This window comes from Jatropha curcas, chromosome 11 (genome assembly GCF_041381405.1).
Source record: "Jatropha curcas cultivar XTBG-Jc1 chromosome 11, XTBG_Jcur_1.0, whole genome shotgun sequence".
In the NCBI taxonomy this organism is placed as follows: domain Eukaryota; kingdom Viridiplantae; phylum Streptophyta; class Magnoliopsida; order Malpighiales; family Euphorbiaceae; genus Jatropha; species Jatropha curcas.
Genome location: NC_143161.1, coordinates 8,066,507 through 8,083,761, shown reverse-complemented (window position 1 = coordinate 8,083,761; position 17,255 = coordinate 8,066,507). Strand labels below are relative to the sequence as shown.

Sequence of the window (17,255 nt, the reverse complement as noted above, 5' to 3'; positions counted from 1 at the left end):
TCACAGTCTAGAGTTGGAAGAACTTAGAACATGCTAATTGAAAACCAAAATCATTCATTTCATGCAATAATAAATTTCTAAAATCAATAAATAGCTGCTAACAGAGTTTCTGCTATACATTTCCATATGAAATTAAAAGCAAAAATGAGTTATTCTCCTCATTGCCTGTTTAGTTACGTAGTCATAGAAACAAGCAAATGTTAATATCATTAAACTCATGCAAACATATCACACTTAGGCCAAACATGAACATTTGATGGAATTATGCACAATTAGATAATTAGATTAAAAATGATAAATCGTTATATATATATATATATAAATATAAAAGAGTGCATATGCATATATGTATGAGTGGGTTGGTACCTGCACTGCAAAAAAAAAAAAAACGCGCTTTTGCGACCGATTTTTGCGATCGACCTCCTACGATGATGTTGCGACCAATTGCGATAAATGTTGAGGTAACACAAATTTAATATTCACCGACGAATTTACGATCAAACTGCTACAAATTTAGTGATGGAATGGCGACCGCATGCAAATCATAATCAAACAAATCAAAAGAGAGAGAAAAAAAATAATACTACTCATCATCTTATTCTATTATTTTTAAACTGTATGAGACTATTCTCAAATGTTAATAGGTTACTTATAATGAGAAGAAAAATAAAATTTGTACCTAATAATTTGCTCAAAAATTAAAAATTATTATCAAACAAATAAAAATAATGTGTATTTTTGAAACACATGGTTTTTTTAATATTTTAAATTATTAAAAATTTTAAACATACTATATTTGATTTGAAGTTTAGACTGCATAAAAACAAAATTTTTATATTTGTAAATTATGAAAATTTAAAGATTTAGACATTGTATTGTTTTTTTTATCACATATTTGATTTCTACCAAAAAAAAAAAAACAAATAGCATATTTGATTTGAATTTAAAAAATACAATACATATATATATATATATATATATATATATATATTATGAAAATCTAAAAGATATAATTGAAATATTTAATTTTTTATATTGCCATAATTAAATAAATTAAACTCATAAAAATGAAAAGACAATTAATTATTGAAAAATAAATAATGAGAGGGACAAAGTGGATAAAAAAAAGAGAAATGCTCAAAAATTCACAAAAAAGGTAAATCACAATACTCAAAAATTAGGAGTTTCACTTTTTTTAAGAAAGTGTCACGTCATTATAATAATTATATTTTTCATTTCCAATATAATATATATATGTTGAGTAAATTATAGAAATTCATTTTTTAGGAAAAAAAGTGACTAAAATTATTATTAGATATAAAGTCTTGTAGGTATTTAAAATAATATAAATACTTAATTTTTATTTTTGTAGATATTTATCTAATTGGAAGTATATAATTCAAAAACCTATTAAAACATAATAGTTATTTCATCATTGCATAAAACATATTTAAATAATTTGAGTTGTACACACTTAAATCTTTGCAAAAATAAACAAAATAAATCTAAGCAAAGCAAAATATAAAATGAAAACATAAAACCAAGTAAACGACTCAAAAAAAGCAATGAAATACCACAATGTTTTTCTTTCAATCGACAATAAATTGAAGAAGTTAAAATGAAGAATTAAATTAAGCTTTCAACAATTGAAAGAAATTTAAAAATTAAAAAAAAAAAGAAAAATAGAATAGGGAACAAAAAGAGAATCTTAAACTTTCTGTTTATACATGACGATATATAAATATTCAAATTTTCAATCAGCAAAAAAAAAAAAAAAAAAAAAAAATTTGAAAGCTAAAACCACTAATTTCACATCAACCCAATTCTTTGAATTTTAAATCAAAATAAGAAAAACCACGTAGATAGCCTTTTTCATGATAAATTTAGTAGCCTTTTTCATGATAAATTCGATATAGTCATACATATAATAAATTAAATTTAAAGATCTCAAATATTATCGACTTGAAAATATTAAACTTACCATAAAAAAAACTAAATTTATATCTTTATAATTTACTAAAAAACTGAAAATCAAAAGAGAAAAAAAAAATACTACTCATCATCTTATCTTATTAATTTTAAACTATATGAGACTATTCTCGAATGTTGATAGGTTACTTATCATAAGAAAAAACTAAAATTTATACCTAGTAATTTACTCAAATATTAAAAATCATTACTAAACAAACCACAGCGTTAGCTTTTTTTCGTGGAGACTTAATGACATTAACAGAAAAAATAGACCCAATTAATTTTGATTAGTAGTGTTAATTTGCTATTTAACTTTAAATTTTATTGGGTAAAATGACAAATTGCCTTATATATTGTATAAGGCATATATTAAATATGGTAATCATATAAAATGTTTAAGAATTTTAATTTTATTGATAGAAAAAATAAAAACAATTTAATTTTCATTGATTATATTGTACTTATATAAGGTATATATTTAAATATGGTAAGAATACAATATGTTTAATTATTATTTTTAATAAATATTTCATTTAATTGGTTAGAATTATTTCCTACAAGTTAGTTATTCTATTAAAAATAGAAGTAATTTATTAACAAATATATTATAAATTTATTGTGTGATATAAAATAGAAAATAAATTCATTAGAAATATATATAAAATATAAAATTATGTATAATATATTATATTATGCAACCATCTAACAAGTTAAAAGAAATTTTCTCTAAAAAAAAGCAATCATAAAATTAATGATTAGTATAACATCTGTAAACCAAAAAAGCAAGAAGTAAAAAAAAAAATCAAAATTATAAACGATATTTTAAAACAATGATTAAAATATTAATTATGATAATAATTATATCTATCTACAATATAATATATATATTTTAAACAGTAATAAGCTAAAGTTAATTCTAATTTTGAGAAAATTTATTTTTTATTATTCTATTATTTCATGAAATATTCTTTTTTTATATTTTTTAAATGCTCTTATAAATTTAGTAATATAAATTATTCATAATGCTATATTTTATAATACAAATTATTAAAGAATAATATATAAATTAGATTACATTTACTTGCCATTAGTAAGAATTAATGTGTAACATCCCTTCCCGGTCCACCCGTAAACCCGAATGAACTGAACGAGACGCTACAAACTGGTTGACTGTATGGCCTGACATGCTGAAGTCATAATGTATATTGAATATAATAGCATGCTGATACTGTTTACAAAAAATAATGTAATTTATATTTACAAAACATGATACTAATGTCAAAATGAAATGGGCCCAACTGAGTGCCCTGTACATGCCATAAAAAGGGTAGACAAAGATACATATCCAAATGAGTAGCTACCCTGAAGACTGAGTCTTCTATAGATGAACTGCAGCAGTTGTAAGCCGACTCTCTACGGTCCAATCTCAAAACCTGCGAGTTAAACAGGTAACTCGCTGAGCAAATAAAGCTCAGTGGATATCTCAACAGATAAAGAAACAATTAAGCACATACATGTATAGAAAGAACCATGTAAACACATATGGCACATATAAGCACACACATCATGATACTTTCATGATACCTTGATTATCTTTTATACTGTTTATAATACTGTATAATTTATGAAATGTTATGTCAAGATATCTGTATGGCTCTATAAGGTTATAGTGAAACCGAAGTGATAAGAAAAACTGTATGAAACTGGATGAATACTGTATGCTTGGCTACTATGGCCCATATATAATCATATCCACTCAACGGCCTGTAGCCGGAGTATCAAACTGTATGAGGTGCAGATCTGCTATCCTATGTCGCGACATAGCCTTATCTACATGGTTTCTACCTAACCTCAATGGAGCATAATGTTGGTATGTCAATAATATCACACAACATCATATTAATAGTTCATAACTTCATAATTCATAATGTATATTTGATTTCATATCATTTGCATGCTTGAATGTTGTTTTGATACATGTTCTAATGTTGTATTTGATGTTAAAATGATTGGAGGCATATAAGTGAAGCAAAAGAATACAATTGCATTGAAAAAGAAGTCCAAAAATGCATGAAAACACAAGTCGCAAGCGCGCCTTGCAAGGTCGCGAGCGCGTAATGCACCAGATGAGAGACAGTGAGTTATCGGGCACAAGTTGCGAGCGCGTACTTCAAAGTCGCGAGCGCGTAGAATGCATAATGAGAGACAGTGAGTTCCCAGGCCAAATGCGCGAGCGCGCGATGAAGGTCGCGAGCGCTTGCAGGCCATGGGCTAAGTCGCGAGCGCGCACTTGCATATCGCGAGCGCTAGAAATGCCAAATGAGAGACAGAGAGGTTGCGAGCACAAGTCGCGAGCGCGCACTTGAAAGTCGCGAGCGCGAGATGTGCCAAATGAGAGTCAGAGAGTTTCAGGTGAAAGTCGCGATCGCGCATTTGAAAATCGCGAGCGCGAGGTGTGCAACGCGAACTCTTCATGCAATTCGCGCGCGCGCTTCCAGCCTGCACTGTCTGTACTCTTTTGGTCATATCTCTCAATATACAACTCCGATTTGGATGATTCAAAAACCCATGTAAAGCTAACACATAGAGGAACAAATAACTCTTCTATGACACTTCCTAATTCCATCATTAAATAGGGTCAAAATCAAGATGAAGTTACTGGTAAAATTTCCAGCAAACCTGTTTCAACATAAACTCAAGATTTACTTCATTTATTCAATACTTCCCCTGTTCTCCCCTGTTTCTCACCATTACCAGTCCTCCCACTCAACATGAAGCAATATTGTCTCAATAGCAACACACCACACAAATCCCATACAAAGAAAATGAAAAAATAACAAGAGATATCAAACTTTTACTCCAAAAAGCTTGAGTTCTTCTTTAGCTTCTTTTTTCTACACTCTTTGAACTCCCTTCACCTATAAATAAGAATTCTTATGAATTCTAAAAGAATAACACCAAATGCTTCAATCATGAACTTAAAGAAGGTTTACTTACTTAGATAAAAGAGAAGTTGAAGTTAAGGCTTAACTACCATTAAAATTGAAAATAAGGTGGAAGAGGAAAGGAAGAAAATGAAGAAGATGAAGATAAAAATGAAAAATGGGAAAGTGAAGTGATATGCACGGGTAGGCTCTAGAATATCCATGACTTTGTGTGTAAAAGTTCTAAATGGTACCTCAATTAGCAAAAGGCTATCACTTAATACCCAAACTCAATCTTTTAATGTAAATCAATCCTCACCCATATGCTTTGATCTTTTTCTCTCACTCAAGTAACTCCACTTATAAACTCATTCTACCCCAACCGGGTTTGGTTCAACTCGACTCAACTCGACTACTCAACTCTATGCTAAGACTCGACTCGGTAGGATGTCACATAATGAGTGTAAATAACATACAATACTAAAATAAGATTTCGATTTAAGTAGGAAACTAAATCAATCAAGATCAAAATTTATTAAAAATAACAATTTTTATTTTATTTTATTTTTTAGCCCATCAAAATAAGTCAATTTTTATCATTATTTCTTAAATAAGAATTATATTGAATCCATTATATAACATTTAATTATAATAAAATTCTTAAATAAGAAGACCTATACTAGGAATTAATATATTTTATTTGTCATAATAATAAATTTTGTACAAAATTTTCTAATAGAATAAGATTTGAATTTAAATAGGAAACTAGCCAATCAAATCAATAATTTATTAAAAATAAGAATTTCTTATTTTATTTTAGCCTATCAGAATAATTTATTTTATTAAAATTTTTAATTATATAATTTTACCCATCCTAATATTTCTTCCTCCATTCCCACTTATATATAGAAAGTTGAGATTTACTTACCTATTTAATTTTAGGCATGCTGAAACGCTGAAATATATGATGCGAATTTTTTTAAGGTAATTAACTCTATAGACCTTGACTTTTGGTATAAATTGTTATCACACACACACACACACATATATATATATAAAGATTAATATTAAAAATATAATTTTTAAACGCACAAGACAAAGTTAAATGTACAAAATAGTTTGAAAGATCTCTCATCGTTGAATTTTTTTCTTTAGAAAAAAACTATACTTCATATCATTAAAATTTGATTTTTTTTTTTTTTGTCTTTTTCATTCAGTTATTTCTCGAGTTAATTTTTTCACAAATTTCTTGAAACTTTATATTTCCTCTCTTTTTACTTTGCAATTTTTTTTTTTTAAAAAAAATTAAGGTTGTTGGTTCCATGGAGTAACTAATAAGAATTAATTTTTCAATTTGTCCCTTGAATTTCATCATGATATAACTTACCGAAAACTAAAATTTTGGATTAACTCTAGTAGAAATTTTTCAATCAGAAAATCAGTTGAGTTTATTCTTAATTAAAATAAATACTTTGACTAAACTAGTCGTGTAGAAGCTGTGCTGTTTGTTTTCTTTTTTACGTTAAACTAGCTGTGAGCCTGCTTGTTGCGCGGATTTTGAATTTTTTTTATTGACTTTAAATAAAAATTTTAGAAAGTAACTTGTGTTTTTACTTATTATAATTTTATTTTTGTAATAAAATTATGGTTTGCTATCACTTACCAATCACCGAGTAGAAATTGAAAGTTATAAAAATTGTAGATGTTAATTATTCTAAATTAAAAACTCTAGATTAAAAATAAAAAAAATGTCAAATCATCATTTTAAACCCTAATTTTGTGTCATATTAGCACCCATGTTTATATATATATATATATATATATATATATATATATATATATATATATATATATATATATATATATATATGTAGTTATATAGATATAAATAGATAGATAAAAGATAATAAAGGATAATATATTTATGGATTTATGGCCCAGACAGTTAACAATTAAATATTATTAAAATAATTAATAATTACTAAAATAACTAATTTTACCGAACATACTTTTAAACCCGTATTTAATTGCTACAGAAATTTTGTCCAATTGGAAAAAAAAGAAGAGAAAAAGCTGGAATGGAGCAAGTCCATCCATTAGTTTTTGTAAGTAGTAATCTCCAGCTATATAACTGTGTGGTCTGTAAGAAATGATATATGTAGTTAGTGAACCATAGAAATTGAAGACTTTGAGGGTACGACCATACGTAAATTTTCTGCAGCTCTCAAGCTTAATTTGAAACCATGAATTTATATGGTACATAATGGGTGAAACACAGTAATAACAAAGCACCACATATTATATCTATAGTACCGACGGTTATAAAATTATTTATTTTGATATTTATTAATTATTTTAATATAATTTAATTTTTAGCTATTTGAATAATTTTTCGTAAAATGTTAAATTGATTTGACATAAAGATAAACATAAATTTAGGGCGGCTGTAGGCAGTAGGTAAGTAACTTATTATGGTAATTACATCTATCTCACGAAATGGTTCTACAAGGTCATTATATACACTAAAGTGTCTCTCACCTCCATAGATTTTCCACAAATCTCAAATCTAATTTCATACCAATAAGTTCAATTTCTGACCATCAAAATTACAGGTGAAATCCAAAATATGGGCTCCAAATTCTCTAATTATCATGTAGTTTTATTCCCTTTTATGGCCAAAGGCCACACCATCCCACTCCTCCACCTAGCCCACCTCCTTCTCCGCCGTGGCATCACCATTACTGTTTTTACAACTCCAGCAAACCATCCTTTCACTGCTGAATTTCTTTCCAACACCACCGCCTCTATTATAGACCTTCCTTTCCCAGCGAATGTTCGGGAAATACCTCCCGGTGTCGAAAGCACAGACAAACTCCCTTCTATGTCACTGTTTCCTCTCTTTGGCCTAGCAACAGAACTCATGCAACCAGAGTTTGAAAGAGCACTTAAAGCTCTCTGTCCTGTCAACTTTATAGTGTGTGATTCATTTTTATGGTGGACTGCAGATTCTGCTATGAAGTTTTGTATTCCAAGATTGGTATTTTCTGGTATGTCAAATTACTCCTCCTGTATTTCAAAAGCTGTAGCAGAAGATAAGCTTTTGTTTAGGTCTGAGTTATCAAATGATGATGAGTTAATAACTGTGACTCAGTTTCCATGGATTAAAGTCACTAGAAATGATTTTGAATCAATACATACAGATGCTGAACCAAAAGGCCCTCATTTTGAGTTCATTACAAAAGTATTAACGGCATTATTAAAAAGTTATGTTTACATATCAAATAGTTTCTATGAACTGGAATCTCTTTTTGTCGATTACTGGAACAATCACAATCGACAAAAGTCTTGGTGTGTTGGGCCCTTATGTCTAGCCAAGAAAGTACAGAGAACCGAAAGAGATGAACCATTTTATGAAAAACCCACATGGATTCAATGGCTAGACCAAAAGTTAAATGAAGGAAGCACAGTCTTATACGTAGCATTTGGATCTCAGGCGGAGATCTCACAAGAACAGCTCAAGGAGATAGCAGATGGGTTGGAAGAATCTGAGGTGAACTTTTTATGGGTGATAAGGAAAAAACTTGGAGATGGGTTTCAAGGGAGAGTGAAAGGAAGAGGAATTATAGTGAGAGATTGGGTTGACCAAATGGAAATATTGATGCATAAGAGTGTCACAGGGTTTTTAAGTCACTGTGGATGGAATTCAGTTTTGGAGAGTTTATGTGCAGGAGTGCCAATTCTTGCATGGCCGATGATTGCTGAACAACACTTAAATGCAAGAATGGTAGTGGAGGAGATTAAAGTTGGATTGAGAGTGGAGACATGTAATGGGTCTGTGAGAGGATTTGTGAAGAAGGAAGCTTTAATAAAGATGGTAAAGGAGTTGATGGAAGGAGAGAATGGGACAGTGGTAAGCGAAAAGGTCAAAGAAGTTTCGGACATGGCCAACAAAGCAATGGAGGAAGGGACTGGATCGTCATGGCGCAAGTTAGACAAGCTTATTGAAGAGTTTTGCATTCGCAAAGAGAAGAAAATGTCAATTGAGTGAGTGCCTTAATTGAAGATGAATCCGATTTTAGAATGACAAATTTGCCATGTAAAAGAAACTTCAAAATATGAAAGGCTTGCATTTTTAGTCCTGCTCTTTTTTAACCCCCTTAAATTATTATTAAAGCTTTACACAATTTATGAATTTTAATAAGTACGTTCGATTTTATGCAATGTAATATAATAAAAAATATAATGCAATGAAAAATATAATATAATGGAATGAAATTAAAATTTCATTGCTATATTTGATAAAGTAATTAAGAAAATTTATCAAACGTTAATCACCATTTTATTTTTAATTTTATTTTTATTTGTAAATATGTAATGTAATTAGCACACCACTGTTATCACACTGCTATCACCGCCACCATCACCACAATTATTGCTCTGCCACCATCACTATCACCAAATTTTACATAATTTTATATAGTTTCATTAAATAATTAAATTGCAACATAAAATTATAGCGGTGGTGGTGGAGCAGTGATGATGATGGGGTGATAGTTATGGTTGAGAATAAGTATGAGCTTTGAGGAATGTAACAGGCACATAGATTTTTTGATATAATAATATTACATCAATTTAAGTAACGAAGATTAAACATTCAATTACATTACAAGGTTAACAAAAAGTCTAATCAAACAATGTAATTCACGTTCTATTAGATAATTGATTGCAACATATCAAATATAACTTCAGTTTGCACTATTCTTTTTATAAAATTTTTTCGAAACACATTTTAGTCCCACTGTTTTCTTGAAAGAAGTTTTTGATAATTAAGTTAGTACTTTCGTTTCTTAATATAATTTGATAACTGGACACTTAAATTGAAAAATTTTTTTCTGACAAAATGAACATTTATTAACAAACAGGGGGACTATTATTTATACATTTTTAAAAAAATATACATATTCAATTCTAAAATTTAAAATCAAGTTGATTCTAGTTTTTGCCTGTCGAAAATCTAAAGTTCAGTCTGTACAATCCATGCATCAACAAATATTCTTGTCCCCAGTGCCCTAAAGTTAAGATTTTTGGCTTCGTCGTTAGGAAAGAATCCAAAAAACATGTCAATAAATGTGGAAAAATACTACAAGGACCGCCAATCAAAATCCTCTTCCAATACCCCACCAAAACCAAGTTCACCAAAGCAGTACGAATCCAACAACTCTAATAGAGATCTACGGAACAGAGAAAAGAAAAAAATCTTACAATTGCTTGTAAGCTTGTTTTAATTGGTAACAACTACCACCTCCACCACCATTTCTCTCCCTCCTTGCAAAAAAAAGTTCTAGCCATGCCTTAACATCGTATCAATTGAAACAAAATCAGTAACTTACTGTGAAATTATAAAATTATGAAGATGTTAACAAAGTTTTTTTTTTTTTTTTGGGGGTAAGAATGCAAATCAGCACAGATTTATATACAAATTCCAAAACCAAAGTCAAATCAAATATTTGTATAGCAAAATCCACATAGAAAAATGAAAAAATTAAAGTGATGAAGGAGAGGATGCAGTAGCATTTGGCAGTGGAGAGGATGCTGATGCAACATGATCTTTAAAATTTAGCTACTTATTTAACTTTTTATTTTCTCTGTTAAATTTATTTTTGGATCTACGAAGGAAGCCATAGAAATGCGTCTTAGCTTGGATGGAGAGTGGCGGTGCATAAGAAAAAGTAATTTGCTGCCTTTCATTTAAATTGCTAATTCCAAATATACCCCTCTTTCAATATTTATTACCTAAAGTAGACAGTTTCTAAGATGGCCCACCACAAATTTTAAATACTTGCCTGTGTATTGGAAGGAATCAGGGCATCTATCATTATCCTACTATTTATCCTAAAAAAAATTTCACAATAATTAAAAGTCATATAATTCATAAGCACCCTTCCCCGTCATTCCACGTGTGTAACATGCAGGCTACATTCTTTTTACATGCAACAGTGAAAAATCTGCATTCACATTATCCAACACAAGAAATTATTACTTTTTTTTCTTTCTTTTAGTGCACCATTTCCCGTCAAAATTCAAGAAGGGCATTACTGTAATTCAACAAACTAAGATTTTTATTGTGTCAGAGTCATCACGAGCCAAACATCTTCATTATTTTAAAAAATGTTATATTATATTGTATAAAAACTAAGATAAAGCTTCTTATTTTCCAAAAAAAAAAAAAAGAAAAAAGAAAAAAGAAAAAAGCTAAAGCTTCTTATGGAACCAAACTGTTTAAGTATTTGTTTTATATTTTTTGTTAATTGTGATATATAAAAGTAATATGTGATAAGTTTAGGCCTTTAAAATTTAGCCCGAAGGGGGAAATAATAACATAAAAACTAAATCGGTTGCGTGAAGAACTTGTTTAGGTGTAGTCCATGTATTCAAGAAGATTTGTCAGTTAGAGTGGTTGCCGTCACAGTAAAAACCAAAATATTAATAAGATGTTTAAATGTCAATATCCCTTTACTTTTTATAATTTTTCATTATTTAGGGTGTTTAGAAAAATAAGTTAATGGAAAATATTTTCCAAGTCAGCAAAAAATTAAGTCATTTTAAAAAAAATGACTTTTTATTTTTAAGATTGTAAATCATTTTTCGAATTTTATCAAACTAATTATAACCTTTAAATCCATATTTTTTTAATTTTTTAATCATTGATAGCTATTACCATCACTTATCATTCACCACCGGCCACTATCACCGGTGATCGGTGACTTTCATAATTTACCTTTTTTTGGCATTATTCTCATATTTAATAGTAAAATTTTTAAAATACCAAATTATTATTATTATTATTATTATTATGGTCTTATGAGTTAACAATTTTAATATTTTTAACTAATTTCAATATTGCAACCAAACAATGGAAAATAAATCATATGGAAAATATTTTCATCCTTAGAAAATATTTTTCAAACGTTAGTTATTTTCCAAAAATAAACAGAGTCAGTAATATCGCAATCAAACTCATAAATTATCAAACTATAAGAGTACTATAATTAATTAAAAGTACCTTACCTCACACTATAACTAACATAGCTCTCTAAATTAGATTATAGGGACATAAAACCATAATCCTTAATCACTTTCCATCAATTTGAAAAAATAAAGAGATGATTAAAGCAAATGTGAGATGCGAGAATTTGATAATATAAATTTAGATTTTGAGAGAGACAAACTACTTTGTACATTGGAGTTTGTTAATACTTAATGCGAGCACTTGTGCTTCAAATTGAAATTAATAATATTTTGCCCTGATAAATTATACAGAATAGCTGTAGTTTCAGCATTTGCCTCTACGGCCAATTGTTATACTGCTGGCTTCACATCTTTCAAGCGATAATATTAGGTGTTACCCATACCCGTTTAATGCCGCCCCTAGGTACGTAGAAGCACCACCACCAACAACCACATGGTGGCAGTGGTAGAGTGGTTGAGATGGCGGCAGCAGTGATGGTAGGAGAGTAGTTGAGATGGTGGTGGTAGAATGGTTGAGAAGGTAGTGAGGCAATACTGTTAAAAAATACTCCATTCGTTTCATTTCGTTTGATTGTTATTTCTTTTTTTGGATATTTTAAAATATTTGTAAGGTTTCTAAATTTATATATGTAAAAAATTATTTTTTTCTATAATAACTTTTATAATTATTTATTAAATAAAGAGTTTTTATTAATATCTTAATGAGTTATTAAAGGTAACGAAGCACAAACTAACTTTTGTTGACTAAATTCTTAACATGCGTATTTTGTCAAACCATGTAAATAAAATAGAACGGAAGGAGTATGTGTTTTGATCTGGGTGGCTTGAAATAATTGGTATTACATGTAATTGATGTAACTGGCAATACATATATATATTTTTTTTCTGGAGATATTCTATCATTTTAAGTGATGAGGATGGGATTAGAATCCCTGTTACATTAGAGTGTGTAAAATGAAATTTGTCCACACGTTATAATTAATCATGTAGTAAAATCATCATTTAATTACATGACGAACCAAACATCACTTGAGATTTTTAGTAATATAACTGATTTATAGTATCATATTATCAGGATAAAGAAATTAGTAAAATATTATATAAAAAATTAAATATGAATACATAATGATTACGAACAAATAACGTGCAAATATAGATTAAAAGATCCAGCATTAAGAGAGCATGAACTCCGAACATCAAGAGTCTTGCAACCCTCAAGTGTTCTTATTGATTGTATTAGGCATGCAGGCTAATATATAGCACTAATTAATTACTATTTGACTATCTTGTTTGCTACTACAAATCTCCTCAATAAGGTTATCTAACGTACGCCATGACGATCCAGTCCCTTCCTCCATCGCTTTGTTCGCCATGTTAGAAACCTCTTTCATCTTTTCTCTTACCTCTGCCCCCTTCTCTCCTTCCATCAACTCCTTTACCATCTTCGTTAAACCTTCCTTCTTCACAAATCCTCTCACAGACCCATTACATGTCTCCACTCTCAATCCAACTTTAATCTCCTCCACTACCATTCTTGCATTTAAGTGTTGTTCAGCCATCATAGGCCATGCAAGAATTGGTACTCCTGCACATAAACTCTCCAAAACCGAATTCCATCCACAATGACTTAAAAACCCTTTAACACTCTTATGCATCAATATTTCCATTTGATCAACCCAATCTCTCACTATAATTCCTCTTTCTTTTACTCTTTCTAAGAAGCCTTCTCCAAGTTCTGACTCTTTTTTCCTTATCACCCATAAAAAGTTCACCTTAGATTCTTCCAACCCATTTGCTATCTCATTTAATTGTTCCTGCGAGATCTCAGCCTGAGATCCAAAAGCTGCGTACAAGACTGAGCTTCCTTCATTTAACTTTAGGTCTAACCACCGAATCCAACTGGGTTTCTTATAAAATGGTTCGTCTCTTTCTATTTTCTGTAATTTCTTGGCTAGACATAATGGCCCCACACACCAGGACTTTTGTTTATTACGAGTGTTCCAATAATCAACCAAAATAGATTCAAGTTGGTAGAAACTATTTGTTATAAAACCATCGCATAGTGAATGTGCTATGTTTACCTTTGACAGATGCTCCAAAGGAGGACCCTTTAGTTCAGCGCCAGTAAATAATGGGTCGAAGTCATTTCTATTGACCTTTATCCATGGAAACTGTCTCACAGTCATTAACTCGTCATTATCTAACTCAGGCCTTGACAGAAGGCCATCTTCTAATACAGCTTTTAAGAGACATGAAGAATAATTATTCGAACCTAAGAATAACAGTTTTGGAATACCAAACTTCATAGCAGACTCAGCAACCCACCATAGAAACCCATCAAACGCAATAAAGTTAACCGATGACCGAAGAGTTTCAAGTTTTCGTTCAAAGTCTGGTTGCATGTGTTTGGTGGCAAGGCTAAAAAGGTGAAACAACGACATAGAAGAGAGTTTGTCTGTGCTTTCAACACCAGAAGGAATTTCTGGATTATTTTGTGGGAAAGGAAGGACGATGATAGAGGCAGTGGTATTGGAAAGAAAGTCAGCAATGAAAGGATAGTTCGCCGGAGTTGTAAAAACAGTGATTACAATGCTACGGCGGAGTAGGAGGTGGGCTAAGTGGAGGAGTGGGATGGTGTGGCCTTTGGACATAAAAGGGAATAAAATTACATGATAATTTGTGAATTTGGAGTTCATATTTTGTATTTCACCCATAGTTTTAATGGATAGAAGTTAAATTCACAGTTTCGGAATTATACTTGGCAGTTGCAGAATTTTTATAGTGGAAGATGAGAAGGGAATGGGTGTGTCATTTTCTGCGCGTTTTTGTTCTGTTTGAGAGCTTTCTTATAAAGAAAAAAAACAGTGGGTAAGTAATTTCCGTACACGAAAGCCTTAGAATCCAAAAAAAAAAAAAAATAATAATAATAATAAGTATACTCCACGGAACTAACAACTGTGAGCTAACGTCCTTTTCACTCTTGAAGAAAAAGTGTTTTTAAGATTCATAAAAAAGAACAAACAAAAAAAGATAGCAATTAAAAAAAAATTTTTTTTTGATACTTTCGATATTTTAAGAATAATTTTTTAACTAATATATATTTTTCAAATAATTCTCATTATTTTTTTCTTGAGATAATTTTGAATTTGGTTTTCGAAATTTTTAAAACTTTTTACTTTAATATCTGAATGAAAATTTTTGTATATAAACTGTAAAGCTATATCCGGAAATAGCTTTTACTAGTATTTTGATCACCTCTATTTATTTAATAATTATATTTATAATAGCTTTTAGATATTGAATTAGTTGTTTATCAAATGTTGACCACTTTAATATTTATAGTTTCACATATATTAATTTTTTTTTTTTTTAGAACCATGCTCGTTCTTTTTTAAAATTTAACTAGTTAAACAATTAATATCTTTTTTATCATCTTAAATTAAATAACTAATTAACAGTTATACTCTTTTTTTTTTATTTAACTAGTAAAACAACTAATGTTATTTTTTATTATTTTAAATTAAATAACTAATTAAATAATTATTGTTACCAAATATTTATAATTTAAGCTGATATATAAATAATTAATTAAAACATATTTTTCGTGAATAGGTCAGTTGGACCTACCATTAATGCAGTATTGGATGAGTTGGGAAAATTTTAATTAACTGGCCTAAAATAACGTGAACTACACATGACTTTCAAAGTTTCAACAGAGAAAATACTAAAAACACTAAAATGTCCTAATGTGCCATTGCCCATCCTCATCAAATTTTTTTTTTTAAAAAAAAAAATCCAATTTCTTACTAGTTTTAGGAAATTTAAATATTTGATGATACTTTTTACTATATTTTAAGAATGTATTTATTTTATATAATATCTATTTTTGAAATAATTATCATGATAATACCATTATTCTTTATTTAACTATAGAAAAACTTGAAACACATTTTTTAGACTTAAATATTTATTTTCACTTTATTTCCAGGATAAACCAAATATATCCTTAATGTTGTATGCACATAAAAGTTTATAGTTGTTAGAATCACAATTTTCCTACATTTTTTCCCACAAAATTAATGTTTTCTTTCTCATTCACATTTAATTTATGAAAAATAAAAATACTTACGTACACCTAGTATATGGAATGATATATACATCAAGTTAAAATTGAATAGTCATTTGATAAAAATATTGTAATTTTTCACTAATTTTTCCTTTTTTTCTCAGAAAATAACAATAATATCCTTATTTACACCAAATAACTGTATTAAATTGATTTGGTAAATAAGTCTAATTTTTGTAAATGTGAAAGTTAAAGAAATAACTCCATTTATTTAGAAAAAACCATAGTAATATTCCATCCATTCCACTTTAATAATAGCATTTCATCTTTTTACAAGAATTAAGAAAACGATTGAAATACATTGATTTTCTAAAAATACATAGTACAATGCCTAAATTTTCCTTTTTAAAATTAAAATTTCTCCATTTAATTTTACTACGAAACGAATGCTAATTTTATCTCATATTAAAGCACCACCATAACTATTTCATTTCATTTTTTCATGCCTTGATATAATGAAAAAATTTTAGTTAGGTGTAGCCAAAATTTTAATTTAACTACAATTAAAGCAATGATAAAAAATAAAAATAAATGTAAATAAAAAATGAATTACACATAATAAATATGGATAAAATTGAAAAAAATTTATTAATATACTCTCAAAAACCTAAATGAGCATTTAAAGTGAAACAAAGTAAAATGTCCTTTTATTGCTATTAAAGTGGAATGGAGAAAGTAATATAATTCATATATTCCTTCATTTTCTAGCTTGCCATTAATTAGTTTACAAACAAGTTTATCCCACAAATCATTACAATCGAGTGTGGTTGGGTTAACCAAAAACCAAATCATGTTGATTCTGTTCGAACCAATTCAATATTTTCATAATCGATTCTATCTTTTAGTTAATATACGAAAAACTAAACTTTTAGATTCCATTTTGATAGCTTATTTCGCAAGTGTACGAATCGCTACAAGTAATATATGATGAGTAAGATATCGTTCCCACGAGGATTGTAATCCAAATACCAAAATTATGTTATCTTGTTATTATTTAAACGATAATTGAGAGAATTGTTTTTATAAATATAAAATAAACAAGAGTCAAGTAAACAAAAATTGATTAAAAGAAATCAAGGAATTGAAACTACTAGGGGTTTTGATTTCAATTAATTCTATCCAATTTATTTCATTAGTTCATTAATCAATTTAATTATTCAAGTAAGGGGAAACAACTCTGAATTCACTAACAAGCTCTTCCGATA

The 17,255-nt window shown here is 28.8% G+C and overlaps 2 protein-coding genes across 2 annotated transcripts; one reads left to right on the top strand and one right to left on the bottom strand.

Moving 5' to 3' along the window:
* The first annotated feature begins 7,397 nt into the window (after positions 1 to 7,397).
* On the top strand, positions 7,398 to 9,030 carry LOC105641822 (UDP-glycosyltransferase 90A1). The gene has a single exon (XM_012226436.4). The coding sequence runs from the start codon at positions 7,522 to 7,524 to the stop codon at positions 8,941 to 8,943; it is 1,422 nt and encodes a 473-aa protein (XP_012081826.1). The 5' UTR covers positions 7,398 to 7,521; the 3' UTR covers positions 8,944 to 9,030.
* Positions 9,031 to 12,992: 3,962 nt separating this feature from the next.
* Positions 12,993 to 14,732, bottom strand: LOC105642987 (UDP-glycosyltransferase 90A1). The gene has a single exon (XM_012228010.4). It carries the CDS (start codon positions 14,636 to 14,638, stop codon positions 13,187 to 13,189), a length of 1,452 nt encoding a protein of 483 aa, XP_012083400.2. The 5' UTR covers positions 14,639 to 14,732; the 3' UTR covers positions 12,993 to 13,186.
* Between the last annotated feature and the right edge of the window lie 2,523 nt (positions 14,733 to 17,255).

Bases quoted from the DNA above. Each gene is read 5' to 3' on its own strand.
- LOC105641822 (XM_012226436.4), top strand. From the start codon at position 7,522: ATGGGCTCCAAATTCTCTAATTATCATGTAGTTTTATTCCCTTTTATG.
- LOC105642987 (XM_012228010.4), bottom strand. From the start codon at position 14,638: ATGGGTGAAATACAAAATATGAACTCCAAATTCACAAATTATCATGTA.